The following is a 27,354-nucleotide window of genomic DNA, read 5'->3' on the forward strand; positions in this document are numbered from 1 at the left end:
GCAGAGAACCCAGGAATTTTAAGGAGAGAAGAGGTTATTGGATCAACTACAGATGCAGTGTTTTATTTATTTGAATTGAAGCAAGTGAAAGGACAACCCACTGGCCCAACTATGGAATCCAGTACGTGGCATGTTGGCAGTACGTGCATCTCACAATCACAAATTCACCAGTCAAGACTTAGTCAGAGGGTGACTAATACCTTTAAGTTGGCTGCCTACTGCTTGCTCAGAACAAAAAGTGTAGTTTACTTAGTCTTTTCTCATACAAGTTGCTAAATTAGTAATAGACAGAAATCAAAAGGTCTCAGATGACATGCCTACTGCACTATTCTTCCAGAAGCCTTTAATTTGTTCTATCCTGGCCAAAGATTCGAGGTAACTTCAGCCTCCACATGATCTACTAGTCATGATGATTTTATTTGTCAGGTTAGAATGTATCATGCCAATTAAAAAATTAAACAATTAGAAGGCAGTTCAGAAAGGATACTGCAATTGTGAATCACATTGTAGCCACATGGCTACTATGCTCCTGTATGTGGATTACTGTAGCTATTTGGGAAATAGCTGAGTGTTCAGTATAGGAGATAAACAAATTCAACATAGCCACATATGTAACTTGAAATTGCTAGACAATTCCACCGTTAGTTATTCTAATTTCACACAAGACACATGGTCTAAAATGCATAGAATCTACAAAGCTATCTCACGACCAATTCGTACACTCTAAATTTAGCAACCCAGTGCTGGGTAAATATTGGACAGAACACATGTTATTTTGACCCAGGTGGTTGGGTTAAATGTTTTTACCCAACATGCTGGGCTGTTTTATTTAAGTCAACTATTGTTTAAAAATTATTATATTGCTGGCTTAAAATGGGTTGGATTTATTGGATTTATTTGGGTGAATACAACATAGTTTACAATATTACATACAATTAAATTTGTTTAACAAGCATTTTAGAAATAAATGTAACATTTAACAGTACTATTTTAATTTAAAGGGGTCATCGGATGCCCATTTTCCACAAGTTGATATGATTCTTTAGGGTCTTAATGAAAAGTCTATTTTATACTTACAAATTCTCAATGGTTGTGTAAAACAACACACTTTTTAACTTGCCAAAATCAGCTCTGCAAAAATCATCCTGATCTGGTCGAGGCTGCTATAAATGTTAATGAGCTCTGCTCACCCCGCCCCTCTCTTTTCTCTCTGTGCAGTGGTGAGCCTCTTTAGCGTTTAGCCGCTAAACTTGCTAACTAGCACGTTATTAGGAAAGGTGATCGCAAAGATTCATTTAAAAAAAAACTTATACTCACTTCTGCTGTAGGCAAAGCTGAATCATGAATGAGTTACGTGAACATAGGCGCATTTATGTAGATAGGGAGGCGCATTCCCTTCACAAACAAACATAATCCACTGCATCTTCAGTGGCTCAGATTTCGGGAGTAAATGACGACCACTATGTTCATTATTACATCCAGCAACACAACACCTCAATCACTCAATCGGAGATATTCTTGTCTAACTTACATCCCTGCTCAGGCATCGAAACAAGGAAAGTTACTGGACTGTGACAGCTGGTCTGAGGTAAGACGCTTATGTCAATCAACTATCGTGGGAGCGGCCTCAGGCATCTGAGAATGGCTCGATTTGAAAAAGGGGATATTATGGTTACAGATTAATTAAAACCACTGCATGCATTTTTATCATTATAGGGTAGATTTGTTCATACACTGCCAACACACATTAATGTTCAAACAACATGAAAAAGTGAACTTTGCATACGATGACCCCTTTAAGTGTATTCAGTTGTTCTCTGTAATCACTTTTTACTGAAATAATGCAAATTCTAATACCGGTGTGTCACCGAAATCTAAACCAGCGAAGAGCTGCTGTTCGCCAGGGAAATATGAACCTCAGACCACCGCCTCGTGTTTCACTCGTAGCTGAAAGATGCTGTGACTGACTAGTCTATGTATGCATGTGCACAAACAACTATAATGTGTGTTTTATGAGCATAATGCATTTAACACAATTACAAATTTGAAAATGCAAAGAAATGCATAAACAAAAGCAGAAACATTTCTACACACTGCAGCATATGAGAGTTCTGGATGCAGAGCTCCATGCACACTGTGCTGAGGTTTTCAGAATCCCAAACAACTGTAAATGCCACTTCACTCTTTTAATTAGTTGTAAAAACACACCAAAATACCTTTTGGTTGACCAGGATCAGTTACAGGAGGAGGACTATTGTGTTGTTTATTTCCTTTTATTTCTTGAGATAAGTGTAAAGTGATTCCCTTGCATTAGATTAGAAGAGAAAAGTTGAACAGGAATACTAATTGAAAAGTTCCAAGAATAGGAACTAAACTAATGTTAAAGATCAAAATAAGTGCTACTGATGCAAGAATGTGAGATTAGTTGCTGCTGAGGTTAACAGACTCTCTCAATCTTTCTCTGCTGACTTTTTGCAATGGCTGTAGAAATGGTTGTTAATTATTAATTTGGGTACAGACATATTAAATCCTGGGTTTCACACCAGGGGGGTGCTGCAGCATCTCCCTGGAATTGTGCCACATGCTAAAAGCTAAAAGTACTTTAACTTGTGTTGATAAATTAATCTTTTATAGAACTTTAGATGTACACTCCTGCATAAGAAAAAAAAAGTCAGTTATGCACAAATCACATAAATGTTTTGTATTAAAACAGAGAATTCTACCAAAAGGTGACAAATTTGTAGCCTGCTAATATTTACCTACAATCACAGAATTTACTGTAATTTTCAAATATAAAAATATTCTTTGTTGTTTAAGATCCAAACTCCACAAAAAAAATAAAAATAAATAAAGGGGGCAAGTGAATATAGGCATGATGTGTTTTCACCCCTCTGCTCTTAATGCATTGTGTTTCCTTCTGTCAAAGATGATGAGATTATATGTTGCTATGTTAGAAATGTTAGACTAGATGAATACAAACAAATAAAATGACATAAAATTAATATATTTATTAGAAAGTAATAGTACACTAAATAACAAATCATCATTTATGTGGAAAATATGTCTGAGGACTTAGAATACATTAGATTTGGTTCAAAAGCTGTCAACAGTTTTCACAAACAGATATAATAATAACTGATTTCTTTGGAGGAAAAAGAATAGCAGAATAAAACTAAATACCCATTCTGAACTGAGCATTAAAGAACAAAGAAAAAGTGCTAAAATAAAAGGCACAAGTTGACTTATTTCTCCAAAAAGCCATTTGTGTGACAGGCTTCACTTACATCAGGGATCATCTTCATTGTCCTCATCCTCTTCAGTGTATCTGATGAAAAGAAAAGAACTTAAGATGATAGTAGCTAACAGACAAACATCAGAATATGAATTACTGAATACTGTACATTCATGTATGTATGTATTTATGTGGATGATATACACAAAAATAAGCATGCTGAGCTTGTGAGTGAGGATCAAGTGATGAACTTTGACTATCCACAGAGCTGTCGAACTAAGTTTAATGACAAGAGTGAACTTAACAACAATCTTGACAGCACCACAACTTACTCAAAGTGTGTCTCATGCTTTGAGAAAATAGACAGGACGAAGGAGGCAGTTTCACCAGGATTTTCTGTGCACGGTACAATCAGATACTCCCCTGGCTCCAGCCAGAAGAATCCCATCACTTCTCTTAAATTTTGGAAAGATTTCATTTCCACAGGCATTTTGTCATTGAAGAACTCAGCTGAGAACTTCCCATTCTCGCCTTTCACCTAAAGGTCAACACTGTACTATTAATATTTTACTAGTTATAGTCAGATATTGGAGATCATATTTAATTATGATGGTATCTATAAAAGTACAAAAGAGTTTAATAAAATAGTTATAAAAACTATATTTGTTTTGTCCAGTTTCTAAAAATAACTCTATAAAAGTATAGTTTCTCCTTTTGCTTCTCGTTGACTGATACATTTTAGGAATACGTTGCAGTTTTCTAAATTAATTTGTAGAAGACAAATGACAAGAATATCTAAAACAATAAACATAAAAAGTGTTACAACGGTCCTTAAACTGAAGAACTACATCTGTCAATACTGACCTTAAAAACATAGAAACCAATCATGAAGTTTTTTTGGCTACTTCTGTTTCTCTTCTCATGGTTCTGCATGAGGGACACCAATATGTTTTCAGCACCCTCCTCATGAGTACAGTCCTTACTAAGCTCTTCAATCTTCACCCGAAACTGAGGATTTTTCCAGAAAGTGTCTGCAGCACAGCAAAAGAGTTAGACTTGTTTTGAGGTGCTTTGTATGAAACAAATCTGCATTCTTTGTAAGATGTTTACATATAGTCCACAAAATAGCTGAAATTATTCAAATAAGCCCTTGCAAAAGTTTGGTAACCCTTGGTTCTTAAAGGGGTCCTATTGTGCTGTTTCACTTTTTGAATTGTAGTCAGTGTGGTGTGTATGTTTGGGCATAAAAAAGATCTACAAAGTTGCAAATCTCAAGTCCATTTCAAAGGAAGATATTTTGTTTTTAAAAAATCCCTTTTCAAGAACTACAACAAACAGCTCCTTTGGACAACAGCATTTGTTTTCCAGATGTTATGATGTCACAACGCGGCCCATTAGAATATACGGTGGACGTGTTGGAGCCGTAACACATCGCAGACATTAGCAGTGTGTGGTAAGAGATTTATTCATCATACAGTGTAGATAACATCACTTATAATGCAAGTGTTTTTAAAATGCATAAACTTGCACTAGAATAGGCTAGGCTGATCAGCTGATTTGATCATGTTAATTTTAGGCTGCTTTTAGCCTTATGTTGGAGCTGGGGCAATGAAACTAAATATGTAAATAATTCAGTAAATTAGCATAACAATATCATGTGTCAGTGATCGGGCAGGCTGACGATAGGACCCAACACTACTGTAGCGTATTATGTACCCTCCAGGCATCCTAGGTGTATATGACTTCCTTCTTTCAGACAAATGAAATCAGAGTTATATTAAAAATTATCCTTGTACTCCCAAACTTCAGAATGGCATAGATGAGTAATTCTCTTCATCAGTCCAAAACAAGTCCAATAAAGTGCATCCATCCATAATAAAAGTGCCCCACATGGCTCGGGGGGTAAATAAAGGCCTCCTGCAGTGAATCGATTTGTTTTGTAAGAAAAATATCCATAATTAAAACACTAAAGACAATTGAGTATCATTTTTTTCCATTTAGTACTGCCTTTCAGAAGCAACAGAAGATACTTGCATGTTTCACGGAAAAAAAAATTAAGTACAATTTACCTTGATCTTCAAAAAGTTTTCACACTACTGGTTCTTAATGCATCGTGAAACATCTTTTATGTAAAATATAACTCAGGACAGTACTAAATAAAAAATAACATGCATTTCGTTTGATCTCTCTTAAGGGGTCATCGGATGCGTAGATCACTTTTACATGCTGTCTGAACATTAATGTGTGTTGGCATACACGTCTACCCTATGATGATAAAAATCCATGCAGTGTTTTTTTAATTAATCTGTAAAAATAATATCCCCTTTTTCAAATCGAGCCATTCTCAGATACCTGTCGGTGTGGCAACTATCCCACGATCTACACCCTAAATCAGATGTAACAGTTCGACCTCCATTGTTTTGATGCCGGAGCAGGGATGTAAGTTAGACAAGAATATCTCAGATTGAGCGATTGAGGTGTTGTGTTGCTGGATGTAATAAGGAACATAGTGGTCATCATTTACTCCCGACATCTAAAGCCGCTGAAGATGCAGTGGATTACGTTTGTTTGTTTACATATATCCGTCTATGTTTGCGCAAATCATTCGTGATCCAGCTTCACTTACAGAAGAAGTGAGTATAAGAGTTTTTGTATGAATCTCTACAATTGCCTTTCCTAATAACGTGCTAGTTAGCAAGTTAAGCGGCTAAACACGGCTAAATGTGGCTAAAGTAAACATGCTCGTCACTCCACAAAGAGAAGAGAGGGGCGGAAATTTTAACCAAAGCATGTTATAGACTTTTCATTAGGACCCTAAAGAATCATATCAACTTGACCCATTTAAAATTATTAATACTTTCACAGATTCTGCAAGGGGTTCCCAAACTTTTGCATAAAACTGTATGCTGAGTAAGAGGGCCTTTTTGGAGGTCAGAAGGACAGAGATGAAAACAACTTTACATATGTAGGTCCATAAAGTGGGGAAAGTTCTTATATTATTTAATAATATCGGACTTCATATATTTTCTCATTATTTTTATTAAGAGTGTCATTACTTTGTTTATAACATATAGAATTCTATATATATGAATTAAAAAAAAAAACACATGTACCCTTATTGTCCATAGAACCACCAGCTGTAGTCCCAGCAACCCATTTGCCAAAATTGCGTTGTGATTTCCAGTGGCATCCTGAGGATCTGTCCAGAAAATCAGGACAGAGACAGCAGATATCCAGGCTTTCAAAGTTTCTGGAAAAATCTTCGAATGACATCCTGCAGTATACATACATGTTCCTAAGTAAATGTGATTCCAAAATGTGATTCATACTTTGTATATAGGAAGTCATATATTACAACATTAATGCTGACCAGAACTCCCCATTTTCATCATTTTCACGGCACTTGAGGTCCTCCTTACTCACTGTGTCCCACAAAGAAGATCTGAAAAAAATATATATACATTATACACACAATAAATTTGATGTAAAGTGGTAAGACAAAAGTGACTATATGATTTTTTTAAGATGTATAATATAGAGATCAATGCAATGGCAATGAAGAACTTGTGAGACTGTTACTGAGTACATAAAAGCAGACTTACATATCACTCCACTTTCCATTCCACTCTGTATTTCCCCATGGGTTTAACACTCTCACCAGATGAACTGGATTTCCTTCACTCATCACCTGTGCAAGTCACATGCATGTGTCACACAAAAACACTGAATTGAGCAAACATGTCTGCCACAGAGAGCGCCACTTTGCACTAACCACTGCATTTGTGACTAATGCAATTATAAAGGGAAATGCATAAAGAAAGCACAGTGCTTAAACAGAAGTCTGAAATGAATATTTCTCACTGCACTTTAAGGTATTTGGTTTCTTTCTAGTAATAAGACTTTATGGTCTTACCGTAGAAACACCTGTCACAGTGTATGCATGACCCCCAACTATGCCATTGGATGACAAATCTTCACGTGTTTCCTGTTTTACATATGTATTCAAAAACAAACATGAATACACACATCAATAATGTTTATAATGTTAACATTATATCAGTACACAACAGATCAATGTTTGTACACTGACCACAATTATAAACACAACACTTTTATTTTTGCCCCCATTTTTCATGAGCTGAACTCAAAGATCTAAGACTTTTTCTATGTACACAAAAGGCCTATTTCTCTCAAATATTGTTCACAAATCTGTCTAAATCTGTGTTAGTGAGCACTTCTCCTTTGCCGAGATAATCCATCCACCTCACAGGTGTGGCATATCAAGATGCTGATTAGACAGCATGATTATTGCACAGGTGTGCCTTAGGCTGGCCACAATAAAAGGCCACTCTAAAATGTGCAGTTTTATCACACAGCCAAATGTCAGAGATGTTGCAAGTTTTGAGGGAGCATGCAATTGGCATACTGACTGCAGGAATATCCACCAGAGCTGTTGCCCGTGAATTGAATGTTCATTTCTCTACCATAAGCCGTCTCCAAAGGCGTTTCAGAGAATTTGGCAGTACATCCAATCGGCCTCACAACCGCAGACCACGTGTAACCACACCAGCCCAGGACCTCCACATCCAGCATCTTCACCTCCAAGATCATCTGAGACCAGCCACCCAGACATCTGCTGCAACAATCGGTTTGCATAACCAAAGAATTTCTGCACAAACTGTCAGAAACTGTCTCAGGGAAGCTCAGCTGCATGCTTGTTGTCCTAATCAGGGTCTCGACCTGACTGCAGTTCGTCATCGTAACCGACTTGAGTGGGCAAATGCTCACATTTGATGGCGTCTGCACTTTGGAGAGGTGTTCTCTTCACTGTACAGGGCAGATGGCAGACAGCATGTATGGCGTCGTGTGGGTGAGCGGTTTGCTGATGTTAACGTTGTGGATCGAGTGGCCCATGGTGGCGGTGGGGTTATGGTATGGGCAGACGTATGTTATGGACAACGAACACAGGTGCGTTTTATTGATGGCATTTTGAATGCACAGAGAAACCGTGACGAGATCCTGAGACCCATTGTTGTGCCATTCATCCATGACCATCACCTCATGTTGCAGTATGTTAATGCTGTAAAGATCTTTGAGTTCAGCTCATGAAAAATGGGGGCAAAAACAAAAGTGTTGTGTTTATAATATTGGTCAGTGTATGTGAATAAATTAAATCATATAAAGTGATTGTGTCTCTTCAGAAGACTTATATTAAACTGCTCAATTCAAATTAAGTAATTTTGTTTTGAACAATGTTTTTTGTGTCTTTTAAAGCATAAAAAAAGTTGGTTGCGTGGGCTTTCAATCAGTAGACAAAAATAAAATATTTTCATTTGTGTTTGAAGATGAATGGAAGTCTTGTGGGTTTTGGAATGACACAAGGGTCAGTACATATATTTCTATATTAATAGTTTAAGCCAACGATATTTGTCAACGAGGCATTGAATGTGAGGTCTATGTGAGGTCTTACCCCGTCATAAGAAGCGCAGCCCATAAGGGTTTGTGACTTGGCTGCACGATTCATAATGTCCCATAAGTAAGCAGGAGCTTCATTCAACACAAACTCCATGTGCACCCCACCAGTGAAGTCCATCAGGGCCTCGGACATGAATCCACCATCTAGGTCTGCATAAGATCCACACACTCTGCAAAGCCAGAGCAATTTTATGGTGCAGTGTAAATACAACAATGTCACAGACATGATGTAATGTAGTGAAAATATATAATGTGCCTTGTCACTGTTTATAGATTTTGTAGTGTTCCATCTCACTACAACATGGACGAATCCACATCAGTATTGTTGAGACAAGAAACAATAAGTAAATTCATTCATTCACAGCATCTACTGTCACCTACTTTGCATAAGCTTTCTCTAGTAAGGCAGGCCAAAACTCATTAGATGTTTTTGAACCCACAAAAATGAGCTTGTCATCAATAGTTGGAAGCAGATCATCAATGACAACGTCAATCCATTTCCCAAATCGCCAGAACTGTAAGATAAATTGCACACAGAAATATTTTTAAAAAGGGTAAGGGTTAAAGAAAGGAATTCTGTTTACCTAATAATCAAATTAATTCCTAGTCATAAACATTCAATATCAAATAGGTATTAAACGCACCCTGAAGTGAAATATCCCTGCATAAGCATTGCTGAATGACTGACCAGCTGGAATGACTTGGTTTATCATATCCTTAGTCATAAATGATGTCTCCTCATCTTTCGAGGTCAAAGCTCCAATTGAAGCCAAAAACCAGCAGTTTCCTAAACACAAACATAGACTTGAGGACATAAAAATGCAGTATAGGAAACAAGCAATGACAAATCTACTGTATATGATTATCTATGCATGAGAACAACTACGTCAAACTTTATTCAAATAAACCCAGACCTACCTAATTTTGACCCTTGTTCGTAATCAAACCTAGACATTCCATCAACAGTGAAGAAAGGTTTACCAGGTGACACTAATTCCTGTTCAGACAGAATGATCAAAGTGTTCTTTCAACACCTTAAAACATGGATACAAAGAAGAAATATAATTATTATTGTTTACATACTGCTGGTCTCTTCCATATGATGTTATTATAGTCCAGGTCAGCTTCTTTATTCAGAGTCCCAATAGAGCTGCTGTCTGGAGGGAACAACTCATCTGTGTACAGCTTATTACTTCTGAGAGATTTCTGGAGAAGTTTCTGATAGTCTTGACCCAGGAACCTAACAGGATTAGTAGGAGAACCCTCATCATGCTCAGTTTTCATGTCATGGTGCTTATGAGGAGGAGGCATTGTTCACTCCGAAAGGTCTGTTGTCTGAAGACAAACAAATACAAACATTCAAGTATTAGTAAAGTAAAACAAAATTATCCATGAAAAAATATATCCATGCAAATGGATTAAAGTCATTTAAATTAATAAATGAAAAGTATAAAAGTAAGAAATATAGCACACCTGCAAGGATCTGGATGATCAGGAAGTTGCAGAAATAACTGCTTTTCCTTCCCTGTGTCTGGTTTTGTACTTGACACCAGTGAAAAAATCTTTTTTTACTTTTGCCAAATATCCCGCCCCTTACTTTGTGTAGACACTGTTTTTCTGCCATTCAGGTGACATGACAAGGTTAAGCATATCATTGTCTTAAGATCCTTCAAATGCCTCACACCTACATTATGTGATGTCATGGTCCAGAATTACAACATTCCAAACCCGATCTCATAGAAAACAACTAACATTTTACCCAAAAGCATCATGATTATAATAGAATGTGAGCTGTTACAAATTCTGCGTAGGTACCACATGCTTCTTTTAAAATTAAAACATTAGCGCAAAGCACTCAACCTTCGGGTCTTTTATGGCCTTAAAGGAGAAGTTCACTTTCTCTCCATATAGTGTTCAATTTCTCTCCATATAGTGGACTTCTATGGTATTCCTGAGTTTGAACCCATTTATATAGGGTAGACCGGGTGCAGTTGGAACAGGGGAAACACGTTAAATAACTGAAGTGCGCAACACGTCTGATCTGTGAAATTTGATTTGCACATGCGTATTAGCACCCTCTTTGATCGGAGGAAATTGGAAGTACATGCAGATCTCCAGTCCAAAGATATAGGCGAAAGTTTTTTTCTAAGATCAATTTTTTCATTTCACCACGTCACTTCCACAGTGAATAGCTTCTCATCTTTACATGACTGTTAAAGTTAACTTACATTTTCGTAAACCTTAATCTGTGCTCTAAAAACTGACATATTGCATGACTTTGTGTCATACAAGATCACTGTAAAATCTAGATAAATGTTCGAGGTGGTCAGCGGGGTACAGTTGAGACAATGTATCAATTGTAGACACACTAGAATCCTATTGCGGCACATGCACAATGTAAGATCACAAGCTAATAGTCACATTCAGACAATATTTCTTTGTTTTGAGAATGACCTTTATTTTGTCATTATGGTTTATTAGGCTATTGTTGTTATGTTTTATTTACTATGTTTATTAGGTTATTGTTTGCATTTGATCTGCTTTATTATTGCTGTTTGCAATTGTTGAGTGTTTTTTTATTGTTACTCAACTTTTCAACTGTTACTATTAAAATGATGAACTGAAATTTAATATTATAAAGCTGTTTGCCATTACTGTACACTGTTTTACAAATGAACTACTTTTAACTAAACAAATAAAATACTGAAGGAAAATAAAAACTGCTGAATATTCAGTGAATATTCAATATTGCAGTGAATTGGTTAGGCAGCTTTACAGCATTATGAGTGTCTCAACTGTACTCGGGTACTGTTCCAACTGTTTTCGACATGGATACAGTTGGAACAAAAAAGCTTCTTGTGTTTATGAGCTAATTGTGGCAAATATGACCTACTTATGGATGTTAATACGTATTAATATTTTGGTAGACAAGTAAAGGAAATGTCATATGAAAAATCACTTCTTTGTAGTCCCTAGTTTTGGTGTGGCAACATAATAAGCAAAAAGTGTACCAACTGTACCCGGTCTACCATACTTTTTAACCTCAAATGCTCGTCTTGTCTAGCTCAGCGTGAACTCTGTGTATTCCGGCTCATGACAATTACGGTAGGTTGGAAAAATCTTCCTACATCGCTGTTTTACCTTTTTTTTTATTTTCTTCACTTGTTTACAAAGCATGTTCACTTTGTAAATATTGGGTCTGTACTTCTGCAGCAATATAAAACGATTTTGAAGTTGGAGGAGAAAATGAGATGGAATACATGTTTTTATGCAGAGCTAGACAAGACAAGCATAAAATTATATAAATTGTCAATTTTTTACTAAATGTAAAATGTAGATGTAAATCTCGTTTCACTAGATTAGACCCTTCTTCCTTAGCTGGGATCGTTTAGAGCCCTTTGAAGCTGCGTTTAAACTGCATTTTGGAAGTTTAAACTCGGGGGCACCATAGAAGTCCACTATATGGAGAGAAATCCTGAAATGTTTTCCTCAAAAAATTTCTTTACGACTAAAGAAAGACATGAACATCTTGAATGACAAGGGGGTGAGTAAATTATCTGGCACTCACAGCAAGGCAGTTTTATCTGGTAAAGTGAATGACTAGAGGCTTTGGGGCCAAAACAATCTCAACCTATTCTCAGACTTTAAATGGGTACAAAGCCCAGCTCTCTGGTCTGGAGCCAACAATGGAGTGCAAGAACCCTACTGAGCCACTTTTGGTAAACAGAACTGGCGCTGTGGGATGAACCGAATGCTGGGCTGATGTGCCCAATGCTCAGACCCCCAAATGTTCTGGTTAATACAGACAGCAGGACGGTGGCCATGGGAGTCGTAATCCAATAAGGCAGGGGTGCCCAAACTTAGTCCTGGAGGGCCGGTGTACTGCAGAGTTTAGCTCTGGACCAAATTAGACACATCTGAACCAGCTAATCAAGCTCTTACTAGGCATATTAGAAATCTCCAGACAGGTGTGTTGAGGCAAGTTGGAGCTAAACTCCGCAGGACATCGGCCTCCCATGAGCAAATTTGGGCACCCCTTCGATAAGGAGTGTGTAACAACTCACCTGCCGAATCAATTAGCCCTGAAAATGGATGGCGCTGGAGCATTGAGCCCATACCCGGTCGTCAACAGTAAACGAGATCTATAAGTGATTGGCCTTCATAAACAGGAGGACCGCCACAGTGGTGTGAAAGTCTAGGGCAGTGGTTCTTAATTCCAGTCCTGGGAGCCCCCTGTAACTTCAAAAATCATTTCAAAATCATCCTAAATTGCTGGAGAAGTACCGACCCAGTCTTTGCAAAGTGAACATGCAAAGACACCCTTATCAAAAAAGGTAAACAGCGATATAGGATAAACAATTTTGAAGACTTGTTTGAGCTGACAAAAAGGCAACAGAAATTCAAATAGCCACTTGTTACAATCAAGGTAGTGTATGCAGAAAAGCATCTCTGAATGCAAAACACAAGCATGGATCCTTGAAGCAGATGGGTTACAGCAGCAGAAGACCACCCCGGGAGCCAATCCTGTCAGCTGAGAAAACTGAGGCTACAATTCGCAAAGGATCACCAAAAATGGACAATAGATTGGAAAAGGTTGCCAGATCAGGTAAGTCTTGATCTCTGCTGCAACATTTACATGGGAGGATCAGAATTTGACGTGAACAACATGAAAGTATGCCTCGTATCAATGGTTCAGACTGCTGGTGGTGGTTTAATGGTTTAAAGCCTTAACATACATGAATATTGCTGTTGACCATGTACATCCCTTTATGACCAGTGTACCCATCTTGTGATGGCTACGTCCAGCAGGATAATGCGCTATGTCACAAAGCTCAAATCAAATGGCCTCCACAGTTACCAGAACTCAATCCAACTATGGATATTTAATAAATTCTTTTAATTGCTAGGGAGGGCCCCGCACAAGCTATGTCCATGGTTCCAGGGGCACTTCAATAGGACCTTAAAAGGCCCTTTACCATTGCTGATTAACGTGGCAGAGGCTTGAACTCGTGGAATTAGTGAACGATAAATCTATGAATTACAATACATTTTAAATGAGAAAACTACACTACACAAAACAAAGTACTTAATTTACAGCCTCAAGACAAAGCAATAAAATTCAAACATTTTAATTAGTATAAACTGTTCTAAAAATCAAAAGGTTGTTTCTAAAAAAAATAGAATATGTGGATGAGAATAGGCCCTTTATATAATGTTGTACTGAGAAACATTCATTCTTCACAAAATGAAATAATAATAAACTAACATCAGAACTAGCATTAAAATAGCGCATCTGCTTGAATGTGCTTTTCTTTACAGCAACAGTGACTACAAGTGTTTACAATGAGAAATACATACAGTACATTACACGCATAACTTTTAAAGGGGTCATCGGATGCAAAGTTCACTTTTCCATGTTGTTTGAACATTAATGTATGTTGGCAGTGTATGTACAAATCTACCCTATAATGATACAAATCCATGCAGTGATTTTTAATTAATCTGTAAAAATAATATCCTCTTTTTCAAATCGAGCCGTTCTCAGATGCCTGTCAGAGGCCGCTCCCGCTATAGTTGATTGACATGAGCGTCTTACCTCGGACCCGCCTTAAATCAGCTGTAACAATCCGATCTCCATTGTTTCGATGCTGGAGCAGGGATGTAAATTAGACAAGAATATCTCTGATTGAGCGATTGAAGTGTTGTGATGCTGGATGTAATAATGAACATAGTGGTCATCATTTACTCCCGACATCTGAGCCACTGAAGATGCAGTAGATTACGTTTGTTTGTGAAGGGAATGCGCCTCCCGATCTACATAAATGTGTCTGTGCTCGCGCAAATCATTCGTGATCCATCTTCACCTACAGCAGGTGTATAAGGGGTTTTTTTTATAAATATTTGCGATCGCCTTACCTAATAACGTGCTAGTTAGCAAGTTTAGTGGCTAAATGTGGCTAAAGTAAAGATGCTCGCCACTCCACAGAAAGAAGAGAGGGGTGGAGCAAGCAGAGCTCATTTGCATTTAAAGCAACCTCGACCAGAACAGGATGATTTTTGCAGAGCTGATTTTGGCAAGGTAGGTGTAATTTACACCCACACTGAGAATTTTTAACCAAAGAATATTATACATTTTTCAATAAGACCCTAAAGAATCATATCAACTTGTGGAAAATGGGCATCCGATGACCCCTTTAAACAGAGAAAAGCAATTTAAATTTGTTTATCAATTTGACATAGAAAATAAAATGAAATGAAAGAAATGTTTAGGCTGTTTTTGACTGTTCTTTTGACACTGCTGCCTGCATTTCTTGGTAAATGTCCTGGCAAGCACATGTTTCCTCATGAGTACATGGTGAGTCCAATCCACTAAAACACAGATACACAGAAACATGTTATAAATTATTGAACTATGAATGAACAAAAACAACAAAGAAAATGAAGCAGAAATCTTTTAAACACTATGTGTTTGGAAATATGGGGGAAATGTTCACATCAGGATTACCTCACTCTCATCAAGAGTTATCTTTCCATTTTCACACAGTCTCTGGAATATTCCTGGTGAAGAGAATAAACACTGTTAATATGGAATACATCCAAAAGATAATACCAGAATATGTACCTCAGGACCATGAAAGGATAAAACAAGGATTGCAACAGTTTCTGGATTTCTACTCACTGGCCATGCAGTTCAAACGCATGACAAGGCAGATGAAACCCTCCAGAGAAATGTGTTCAGAAGCACCAGCATACCGCACAAACATGAGATTCAGGATGTCTTCATTTAGATGCAGGCCTAAGATACAATGACCATGACATAAATACAGTATTTATGCAATGTTAGAATTAACAATTAAATCAATACAACAATATTATATCAATACCTCTGTGTTCACTTTTTGGGTCACTGGACACAGAGGGTAGCTATTATGCTGGCAGTAACATTTACCATCAGTGATATTTAAGGTAATGCAAATATTGAATAGTAACCTCTTAGAAAATTTTCAACCACAGCAAAGAATAAACAGTATGAGTCTCAACCTGTTTTCTCTAATGCATTTTGCAGTTCGTTCAAAGACAAAACGCCATCTTTAGAAGAATCCATGCTGTAGAAGATATCCTGTAAAAATATTTGAAAAATTATTCTTAATAAAATAAAAAGTCTCAATATAACTGAAAGCAAAATGTCTGGTGTTAATGCGATAAAAAAATGCACAGCTAAATTCCAGACTCGAATCCACTCACCCTGTACATCATGATACTGTTCCATAGACGAAGAAATTCTGGTCCGCGAAGTCTTCCAGTAACATTGAACTATTGTTACAGTCATGGAATATTTCTAGAGCTAAAACATATTTCTTTACAATACAACTGCAAATATAAGCTGAACCTGGGAGATAAATCATCATCATTCAAAAAAGTATTTTAAAGTTTAAAATCACATGCTTAAAGAATGAAGGATACATCTGACATGGCAATTATACTTCTACAGGAATCCAGGCCAAATCCTTCAGTGTTTTTATTACCTAAAAGGTATAAGTCACAAAAGACTGTGAGATTCCAAAACTAGCTACAATGTACTTCACATCGAATGGACAGGATTTGTAAAACATTCACCTCTAAGTAGGTTTTCATGAAGAAGCTGTTGAAGCTTCTCAGCATCAACAACTTTGTACTGTTTCCAAAGAAGACATACAAGAGATTGAACCTTATATATTGTTAAGTTTAATAATAATACAGTTTAATTATGGGTCCATTTGTATTGTTTTTTTGTTTTGTTTTTATAATATATATTAGCTTTCATATTTACCTGATCAGAATATTGTCGAAAATATTGTGCTCTAGTTTTTGATCTTTCATCCACATTTTCAGTGTATTTGACCTAAACATGGACAAATAAAATGAAGAAAACTTTTTCAGTGGCAATCAGCAAAACAACACAATTAGAGGTATGATATTACAATGTACTCATAATTTAAAATGAATAATATTATATTTATTTGATATATATATATGTATATATATATATATATATATGTGTGTGTGTGTGTCGGGGTGTGTGTGTGTGTGTGTATATATATATATATATATATATATATATATGATTCAAAATAATTAGGGCTGTCAAATAATGAATTGTGATGAATCGCATACAAAAAGGTTGGAGTTTAATTAATGAGTATATTTAACAGAAATATATTATTTATGTACAACACATTTTTATTTATATTTTATTTATATTATATAAATTATACAATCATTTAAAAAAATACATATACTTGTAAATATTTCTTGAATATATACATGAATGTGTTTGTATTTATATAAACCTAATAATTATACACAGTACACAGACATATATTAGGCAAACTATATATATATATATATATATATATATATATATATATAAACTAAATATATTATACTAGCTTTATTTATAAAATTATTTCAGTTTTCATCTTATAGATGCATTAAAAACAGGACAAAAATAGGATTTAGCTTCAGTGTATAATTATCTGACTGTACATTAACAAACTCAAATAAGAGAATGATAAAACTTTTACAAAATGATCCTTTATATTATTACCTCAGACCCGCCTAAAAGATCCACAAGAAAATCTTTCTCCATTCTTTCTGTGTCCTTTCTGAATTAAAACACACACATACACACACACACACACATTTAATCCGGGTAATAAATAATGTCATTGTGAACATTTTAGAGTATAAATTAGTCTGTTTTAAACCAAGAGGATGACTCTGAATTTTAATCTTATTTAAAGCATAATTAAAAAGTCTTTCAGTGTCTTCATGCAACTTACTGAATGTGGATCTCATTTTTGCAGAGAATGCACAGAATGAATTCTCCACTCTTATTGGGATGGAATGTGGACGGTACGATGAGATACTCTCCCGGCTCCAGCCTGAAGAATTTCATCACCTGTCTTGCATCCTGAAAGTCCCCGCTTGTTACCACAGGCTTTCTTGTAGAGAAAAAGCTTGATCCAAACTTTCCCTCAGATCTCATCTAACAGATAAAGAAACAAAAATCAGTTTCACTGAACATTTAAAATTAATATGTCAGAAAGGAACAACAAATAATGTAATATGTATTGATACAACCTGAAAAGCACAATGTGATTAACACCAGAAAGTGAGTAAATTTAACTTGCCTCAGGTGGAATCTGTAAAAGTTAAAAATTAAAATAAATGTTACACATCAAACACAAAAGCATCATACATGCACTGTACAGCCATATTTATGATCTTGTTATGATACTGACTGCAAACACATAGAAGCCGATGCCATGGTGTGCAGCGCGGCGTCTGTGTCTCTTGTCGGGTGTCTGTATGAGGGACACCAGAACATTCTTCTGACCCTGTTCACAGGCTTTATCAAGCTCACTAATCCTCAACCAAAACTGGGGGTTTTTACAGAAGGTGTCTACAATCACAAAAAGGGGGGTTAGAAGTGGATTTGTATTGATAACTAGCTTTAGAATTCAGAAAATGCACCTGGATGATTCATGCAGCCTCCAGCTGTGCTCCCAGTAACCCAGCTGCCATGGTGGTATTTGGAAGTCCAGTGACAAGCAGACTGCTCTTCCAGAAAATCAGGACAGATACAGCAGATATCCATGTTGTCAAATGTTCTAACAAAATCTTTCATTGACATCCTGCAAAAAAAAAAAAAAAAAAAAAAAAAACTCTTTCTAAGTAAAACAGAGACAAAATATATACTGTGTTTTTGTACATTTTAATAATTTAAATGAAAACATGGGTCATGCTCACCAGAACTCTCCGTTTTCACGCACAAGGAGTTGTTTGTAGTCCTCATCGTTCACTGTGTTCCACAAAGGTGATCTAAAAGAATTTTGCAAAATAATCATCAGGACAAAGGATAACTCTGGCAGCTAATAACAGTGGTGGACAAAGTACACAAATCAAGTACTTGAGTACTTGAAAAAGAAAAGTAAAAGTACTTCTTTTTCAATTTTACTTGAGTGAAAGTACGAAAGTTTTTTTTTTTTTATGTACTTAAAGGAGAACTCCACTTCCAGAACAACAATTTACAAATGATTTACTCACCCCCTTGTCATCCAAGATGTTCATGTCTTTCTGTCTTCAGTCATAAAGAAATTATGGTTTTTGAGGAAAACATTTCAGGATTTTTCTCCATATAATGGACTTCATTGGTGTCCCGATTTTCAGCTTCCAAAATGTAGTTTAAATGCAGCTTCAAAGGACTCTAAACAATCCCAGCGAAACGAGCTGTCATTTTTTTTTTTTTTAGAAAAATAAAAATTTGCATACTTTTTAAGCACAAAAGCACATGTAGCATGGGTCATTCTTGAATGATTCTTTCACGATTTCTTTTTGAATGAATCTTTAATGTGACTCGGGAAGAACGAGACGTCTCGGGGAGTGATTCGTTCAGTCGCGCATGCACAACATCCTGTTAGGTTCTGTACTGGAATTAGTTCACCTGTTTCGAGTCTTTGGGTTTTTCGAGTCGTTCATCTTATGGGGCTGGCACGTGATGAACGAATGACTCAAACCCGAAAACGTGTCAGATAAGAGGTGAGGTGAGCGAATCATAGACTAAAGACCCAGGTAAACAATGAATTAATCTTTTCTGTTTCTTATAGCATTACAGTTTTGTCTTGTTTGTAGTGTGATCAACGTTTGTGTAAGCAGTAGATGTGTTAGGGAAGTAACACGTAACATTTTAATTATATTTTGCTAAAATGAACAAAATGATTCAAAAAAAGATTCGTTCATTTTGCTGAAAGAGACTCAAAGGTCCAAGTCGGTAAAATAATCCGAACTTTCCATCACTACTACGAATCACGTGTAAGTTCATCGTCTGTGTACTGAGTATGGCGAAAAACTCCATCTTATTTTCTCCTACAACTTGAGAGGAGGACATCGTTGTACCTTTTTGTTTGTAAACAGTGTTTACAAACTTACTTGCACTTTCTGGGTCTTTGCGGGTTCGCTTTGTAAACACTGGGTCTGTAGTTCTGCCTACGTTCTGTGTGACCTTTCGACGTGATTCAATAGTATGTGGCGTCGTGAACCCGCATCCCAGAGCCTGTGCTACACGAGCTTTTGTGCTTAAAAAGTATAAAAATATTTATTTTCAGAAAAAAAAATGACCGATCGTTTCGCCAGGTAAGACCCTTCTTCCTAGTCTGGGATCGTTTAGAGCCTTTTGAAGCTGCATTTAAACTGCATTTTTGGAAGTTGAAAATCGGGGCACCAATGAAGTCCATTATGTGGAGAAAAATGCAGAAATGCTTTCCTCAAAAACCATAATTTCTTCACGACTGAAGACAGAAAGACATGAACATCTTGGATGACAAGGGGGTGAGTAAATTATTTGTAAATTGTTGTTCTGGAAGTGGACTTCTCCATTAAGTGAAAAAGTACAGATCACAAACAAATGACCGCTTTGACCTAAATATGATTTTCAGTTAGAATAATTAATTCTAAAATTCAACATTAGTAACTTACTTTTTACAGCATCAGTCGCGCACGCGCTCACAAGACCTCCCGGTTCTTACTTGTGATTTTAGTTCACTGTGGAGACTCGCTCTAAACGGATCATTTGAATCAGTTTGCTCTCAGATCATTCTGCCTGCAACCTAGTGTGCATACTATCCATCCTAAATTCTATGTGACAGTAGTAATTTTCAGTACTATTTAGGGCAGATAGGGTGGATAGTACGCACATTGGGACACATGGTCTAATTCGTGAATGAATCATTTGGTGCGATTTGAGAACCGATTTAACAGGTTCATTGAAAAGAATCAGTTTGTTCATGAATCAGACACTGCTTCTGCGTCTCGGAGCATGTGAAATATTATAAGGAGTAACGATGTTCTATGAAGTGTAGTTAAGTAAAAAGTACGGTCTCATGCTTTGGAATGCTGTGAAGTAAAAGTAAAAGTTACTCAAAATAAAACTGCTCCAGTAAAGTACACATACTTGAAAAATGTACTTTAGTACAGTAATGAAGTAAAACTACTTAAAGGGGTCATCGGATGCCCATTTTCCACAAGTTGATATGATTCTTTAGGGTCTTAATGAAAAGTCTCTAATATACTTTGGTTAAAAATTCTCAATGGTTTAGTAAAACAACACCCTTTTTACCTTGTCAAAATCAACTCTAAGATCATTCTAAGGGGTTGTTCTTTTAAATGCAAATGAGCTCTGCTCACCCCGCCCCTCTCTTCTCTCTGTGGAATGACAAGCCTGTTTACTTTAGCCGCATTTAGCCACGTTTAGCTGCTAAACGTCCTAACTACCACGTTATAAGGAAAGGTGATCGCAAAGATTTATAAAAAACCCCTCATACTCACTTCTGCTGTAAGTGAAGCTGCATCACGAATGATTTGCGCAAACATAGACGGATATATGTAGATCGGGAGGAGCATTCCCTTCACAAACAAACGTAATCCACTGCATCTTCAGCAGCTCAGATGTCAGGAGTAAATGATGACCACTATGTTCATTATTACATCCAGCAACACAACACTTCAATCGCTCAATCGGAGATATTCTTGTCTAACTTACATCCCTGCTTTGCCATCCAAACCAGGAAAGTTACTGGACTGTGACAGCTGGTCTGAGGTAAGACACTCATGTCAATCAACTATTGTGGGAGCGGCCACACCGACAGGCATCTGACAATGGCTCGATTTAAAAAAGGGGATTTTTTTTTTATTTTTACAGATTAATTAAAAACCACTGCATGGATTTTTATCAGTATAGGGTAGATTTGTACGTACACTGCCAACACACATTAATGTTCAAACAACATGAAAAAGTGAAGTTTGCATCCGATGACCCCTTTAATTACTGCCCACCACTGGTTAATAAAATTAAATAGTTTTTGTGTATTAAGAACATTTCGAATTCCCTTGCTTCTTGCACAACAACTTGTTTTATGATTTACTGCCAGTTGTTCTGCTAGTGATTATCTGCCAAGATGTTGCATAAAAGCAGAGCTTACTTGTCACTCCAGTCTCCATTCCACTCACTGTCTCCCCATGGGTTGAACAATCTAACCAGGTGAACTGGGTTGCTACCACTCATGACCTGTTGAGCATAATTTCAACTGCACATATTTATTGTTATAAAAATATGGCAAACCTTTATAATATTAGTATCTTTAAATTAGTATATTTAGTAGACTATTAACAATGTTACATTTTACAATTTTGCAATACTTTCACAAGAATTTTGAAGTAAAATGCACATGGTTAATTTTTTTTTAATCATTTGTTGTTTAATGGAATGTAAATTATTTTTCCCAGCAAGTTTACACACACTTTCTAACACGAAAGAGCTTGTGAAGTCTATGAAGCATTCTGAAAAATCTCCCTGAAGCAACCTGCGGTTGAGGTTGAGGGCTTTGCTTCCTTATTTGTTTCTTCCTTAAAGGGATAGCACACCCAAAAATGAAAATTGTCTTCATTTTCTCACCCTCATGTTGTTCCAAACCTGTATGAGTTTCTTTCTTATGTTGAACATAAGAGAAGATATTTTGAAGAATGCTGGCAATCAAACAGTTAGTACTATTTTATAGTATTTGTTTCCCTACTATAGAAGTCAATGGGGACCAACAACAGTTCTTTAAATTCTTCAAAATATCTTCTTTAGTGTTTAAAATGAGAAACGGTTTGGGGATGAGGGTGACCAAATGAGGACAACATTTTCATTTTTGGGTGAACTATTCCTTTACTACATTAAATTATATAACTGGCATTAGTCAGGGTTGCCAGGTCTGTGTAACTACTGTCTACTGTCTTTACAGAACAATCACTAAGACTTAAGCCAAAATGTCAAATCAAGTAAAAACTTGTAAAGAGTGGGTGTGTTGGATCAACGATGGCTGGACTCCAGGCAGTAAATTTGATCTTAAAATAATATTTATCTTGGGATTTTATGGCATTATTTGATGCACGCTGAGACTTGATTTTTGTGCAGTCTTACCTGGTAAACCTTGGTTATGGTGTAAGCATGGCCCAGGACTATGCCATTTGGTAACCGATTCTCATTCTGTTTATGTGAAAACAGTAAAAAATGTCAGGAGAAAGATGGCACAGAGGAATCCCAGTTGTTGTTTTTTTAACTGAAGCAGTTGTCTAGGCATACAGAGAAAAGTTTTTGGAGTGGTTTAGCAGAGTAAGAGTGTGTGTGTGTGGCTGAAGGCTGATGATGGAATTGGAGGTCTAGATCAGAGGATAGTGAACAAGATGCCTAATAACGCTCACAGCAGCTTTAAAGTCCCCATGAAATCAAAATGAATGTTTTTTGGCTTTTAGTATGAACATGTTAGCCTTAAAGTTATCTTAATTGAGCTAATGTGCTCCAAAACAATGATAAAATTTGCATTTACAAGATATAAGCATACAAAACTTACAGTCTCTTACTTCCACCAATATGAATCAACGATTTTGATGACATCACTCTGCACTTCAACTTCTCATCAAACATTCTGTCCAATCAAATAGAATCCATAGCATCCCGCCCCCTACACTATAAATAGATGCTGAAGCTGCGGCTGAGATCGACCATGTTCACAGCTTTAGTATTTTCTGTATGGCATGTAGTGCACAATGTAGGCGATAGGGAATGATTCAGACACTGTAAATATGCTTTCGATTGGGGCAAATGAGGTCTGGTTTCGCGTGAACCGCGGCACCACGCATATTCTACCCCGGACTTTGGCTCTGGTCCAAAGATGCAATAGCACGGAGCAAATATGCGCGAGTCGGCATATATTAAACACTTTTAAAACTACATAGCCTCAGCATTATTATGATCACTTTTTTTTTAGTAAGAGTTTCATATTGAATTTAGAGGGTAATCTATTAGACTGTGGCTGTCATAAGCTGTCAAATTTGGCTTTACCGAGCTCAACGGCTCTGGCCTGAGCAAATATAATGAAACGCTATTGGCTATTTTAAAAAGGGGGTGGGGTTGCTCGATATGTCCCGCCCTGTTTCCCTGTTTTAGTTGAAGTTACGTCACCACATAGAATAACACTGCATGTTTCAAAGCACTTCAGTGGACCTTTAAATGTAATTATATAATCAATGGACCCATAATTATTCTTTATTTAAAATACTACATGTGTAGATCACTCTTTGCTTACCCCTGGTGGAGTTTCACAGCCCATAAGGACCTCTGACTGGTAAGCACGGTACATTATCTCCCACAAATCAGCAGGAGCTGTTTTCAGTTCATAGTGCATATGAACCCCACCGGTAAAGTCCAAGAGGGCCTCAGATACTCGACCAGAATGCATGTCAGCATAGGAGCCGCACACCCTGAAACAGGTTGATTTATAGCCGTGCTTATATTGAATACAACAGCGCTATTGCCTACATATACTTGAGATGATACTTTAGAAAGTCACATAAAAAGATACACCGGCACTTACTTGGCATATGCTTTCTCTAGCAAAGCAGGCCAGAACTCATTATATGTTTTTGATCTCACAAAAATCAGCTTGCCATTGTAGGTTGGCAGTTTGTCATCAATCACAACGTCATACCATTTCCCAAACCGCCAGAACTGTAAATTTACATTAGCAGAACAGTGAGTGAACAACTGATGAAACACAAAACAGGAATTGCTATTGCTTAGGGCATTGATGCTGAATAATAATCAGTTATGTCAGTTATGTCACGAAAAAAGAGAGAAACTTACCCTGAAGTGAAATAAACCAGTATAGTTGTGGCTGAATGACTGTCCATCTGGAACAACCTTCTGTAATAATTTGGTTTGAAATGTCAGAGCCCCAACAGAGGCCAGAAACCAACAGTTTCCTAAGAAGATAAAAAAGAAGAAACATCCCAATATCTTTATTATCCCAACTCGCGCCTGAATTTCTAATTTTGCAAGTAAAAGCATTAACTTTTTTTTCTTTTTCTTTTTTCAGAAGAAATGTATGTTGTATTTTGTAAGATTTTCGTGACTGGGTTAGTATTTGCTCTATAGATCACAGGTGTCAAACTCAGTTCCTGGTGGGCCGCAGGCAGAGTTTAGTTTCAAGTCTGCTCCAACACACATACCATGTAGTTTTCAAAGCCAGGTGCACACAGCACGATTTATAATAGTCCTTTACAATTGTTGCTTGTCAGACTGCACAAACATGATGATCATGTTACACTGTGGGATCATAGTGTCATTATTGTCTGACTGTATGACAGTGAAGGCATGATAAAAATGGGCGCGCAAGAAAACATGTCCTGAGTTTTACATTATCAACCCATACACATTCAGTGTGAGCACCATTGCATGTGGGGCTAAAATGTTGAAAAGTCTATGACCGGCGGCAATACCAGCGAATTCAAGAAGATAAGCAGTGTGAGCAGCACTACACAAAGTACACACCCACAAAGGCAACATATCATAGGATTTTTGCGAGTGGCGGAGTTTATGCCGATTAGAAGAAATCTTTAGCATTAATTCTGATCATTGCTTGTCTTGAAAAACAAAGACAGTTTGATGTTCGTCATAGAAGTCACACTGCAGGATTGTGCACCAAATTTTCTGACACTGCCAGAATTTTGTTAGAGGCAAAAATTGGATCACAACAGTCAATCAAACTAATGATCAGAGACTCTAGATTTTATCCTAGGATCAGAAGGATCTTTTAAGATTTGCAAAATTTGCCTCCCAAATCATGGCCAAAATCACACAGTGTGTGCACGGCTTTAGCCTGAGGGACGGGATTAGCTGGATCAGGTGTGTTTAATTAGGGTTGAATCTAAACACTCTAAACAAACCCCCAGTTTGAGTTTGACACCCCTGGTATAGATTGAAAGATACAAACAGGTGCCCAAACCTGCCCCCGAAGGGTTTCCAACCCAATGTCCTGCAGAGTTTAGCTCCAACCCTAATTGAAAACACACCTGAACCAGCTAATCAAACTTCTAGGCATGTTTGTTGGAGCTAAACTCAGGACATTGGGTTGGAAACCCTTGGTCTAAAATATCAATATTGTAGTTATCCAGACATACCTACATTCCCTTGGGCATAGTCAAACCTGGACACTGTCTCTACAACAAATTCAGCTGCATTTGGATACAACACCTGAAAGAAAAAAAGTAATATACCTTCAGTATTGCTCAACTGATCCATTCTGTGAAATGATATTTCAACTGATGTTGTTTTTAGTAATGGCATTCTCTTTTTCATCTGCTGTATGTGTGACTGCAGGTCAAGTGTATTAAAGTCTTTTAAATTCTTTGAAGCATTTGGCTTGTCACAGTCAGTTGACTTTAAATAAGACTCTTTAGCTTTCAACAAAAGTGCGTATTTTGTGCAATATTGTCAGAACACACACTGATGCCTCAAGCAAACCGCAGGTCTGCCTACATACCATTGGTCTTTTCCACTCCACCCTGGCCATGACATCTGGATCCAGCAGCCCTTCACCAATGGAACGGGGATCTGGTGGGAAAAACTCATCAACAAATCTCTGTCTTGTCTTGAGACAGTAGTCTTGTAAAAAGTTGTAGTCCTGATCCATGAACCTCAAAGGATTTGTTTCAGAGCCCATTCCACCCTTCGAGTTGCGGTCGTTTACGACTTTTAAGCACATGCCATATGGAACTGCTGGAGGAGGCATTTTGAAATCTACCTGGATTTTTCTGTATTTTGCTTTTTAAAAAAGAGGGAAATACAATAAACATGCAAATATATTACAATGCTGTGATAAAAGTTACCTCTATCACATTCATGTCTAGCAAAATTACCACATGACATTTACCTGCCAAAAATCCCAGCCAAAAACTCTTCCTATTCATTTTAAAACCATTTAAGAGGTGTATACACCCTGACAGCTTAGTGCATTTGCACATCTTGCGGTTCTAGATGACTGTTCTCTTTGGTATGTCTACAGTCCTTGCTATTCTAGTCGTTGGATATTGTCCACATTTTCTAATAAACCTAAACAAATTCCATGCTGTTATCGATTTTCCTGTGTTGGACTTACATTTGCATTACACTTACATTTGGCACTTGAAACTTTTATCTAAAGCCATTTTCAATACATTCATAGTATAAATTTTATTCATTGTTAGTGCCATGCTCTACTGTTTATGGTTCAGGTATGCACACACAGTGTGTAATAAGTTCTTACAGAACATCTACAGATGTAAATATATGCTAGCACAGTAGTACTTTGCATAGATTACAGCCTAATGAAAATTAAAAGTAATTAAGTTAATACAAGTATTAACACAGTTCAGTTTTCCTTAGTATAAAGTGTGTTTTCAAACAAAAAGTTATCTACAAGCAGAATATAAACCCTTCCTTATTAAACTAATGAACTTTAACTTGCATTACTGAAATAAATGAAATGTATATATACCTTCAAGGATGCAACAAATTGCTGGAACAAGAAATCTCACCCAAATGACTGGTAGTCTTCTTTGTCTGTGACTAGCTTTACAAACTTGTACCCTACTTTAGGCTTTTAAAACCCCTCAGAAGCCACACCCAACTCCCAGCTTGTGTGTTTATTAACAAAGAAATGATTGGCAGAAGTTCATGTGAGCATTTGTCATTCTGAGAAACTAAAAACCTTTACATTTCACATAGAAAAAAATGTTGACCAACATGT

The 27,354-nt window shown here is 36.9% G+C and overlaps 2 protein-coding genes across 2 annotated transcripts; both read right to left on the bottom strand.

Moving 5' to 3' along the window:
- Positions 1-3,140: 3,140 nt before the first annotated feature.
- LOC127179859 (calpain-1 catalytic subunit-like) lies at positions 3,141-10,203 on the bottom strand. The gene is made up of 13 exons (XM_051133630.1): positions 10,181-10,203; positions 9,791-10,042; positions 9,626-9,704; positions 9,352-9,494; positions 9,089-9,222; positions 8,703-8,877; positions 7,146-7,217; positions 6,835-6,920; positions 6,603-6,674; positions 6,346-6,506; positions 4,097-4,263; positions 3,565-3,770; positions 3,141-3,325 (listed from the first exon to the last, which is right to left on the bottom strand). Exons 2-13 carry the CDS (start codon positions 10,016-10,018, stop codon positions 3,286-3,288), a joined length of 1,563 nt encoding a protein of 520 aa, XP_050989587.1. The 5' UTR covers positions 10,019-10,042; positions 10,181-10,203; the 3' UTR covers positions 3,141-3,285.
- Positions 10,204-13,833: 3,630 nt separating this feature from the next.
- Positions 13,834-27,197, bottom strand: LOC127179858 (calpain-1 catalytic subunit-like). Its single transcript, XM_051133629.1, has 22 exons — positions 27,103-27,197; positions 26,110-26,390; positions 25,748-25,820; positions 24,432-24,550; positions 24,163-24,296; positions 23,875-24,049; positions 22,710-22,775; positions 21,727-21,812; positions 18,500-18,571; positions 18,224-18,384; positions 17,992-18,152; positions 17,881-17,892; positions 17,530-17,735; positions 17,295-17,352; positions 16,518-16,589; positions 16,325-16,382; positions 16,172-16,233; positions 15,953-16,021; positions 15,749-15,827; positions 15,387-15,503; positions 15,213-15,265; positions 13,834-15,076 (listed from the first exon to the last, which is right to left on the bottom strand). Exons 2-22 carry the CDS (start codon positions 26,356-26,358, stop codon positions 15,050-15,052), a joined length of 2,109 nt encoding a protein of 702 aa, XP_050989586.1. The 5' UTR covers positions 26,359-26,390; positions 27,103-27,197; the 3' UTR covers positions 13,834-15,049.
- Between the last annotated feature and the right edge of the window lie 157 nt (positions 27,198-27,354).

Source organism: Labeo rohita, chromosome 17, assembly GCF_022985175.1.
Source record: "Labeo rohita strain BAU-BD-2019 chromosome 17, IGBB_LRoh.1.0, whole genome shotgun sequence".
NCBI lineage: Eukaryota > Metazoa > Chordata > Actinopteri > Cypriniformes > Cyprinidae > Labeo > Labeo rohita.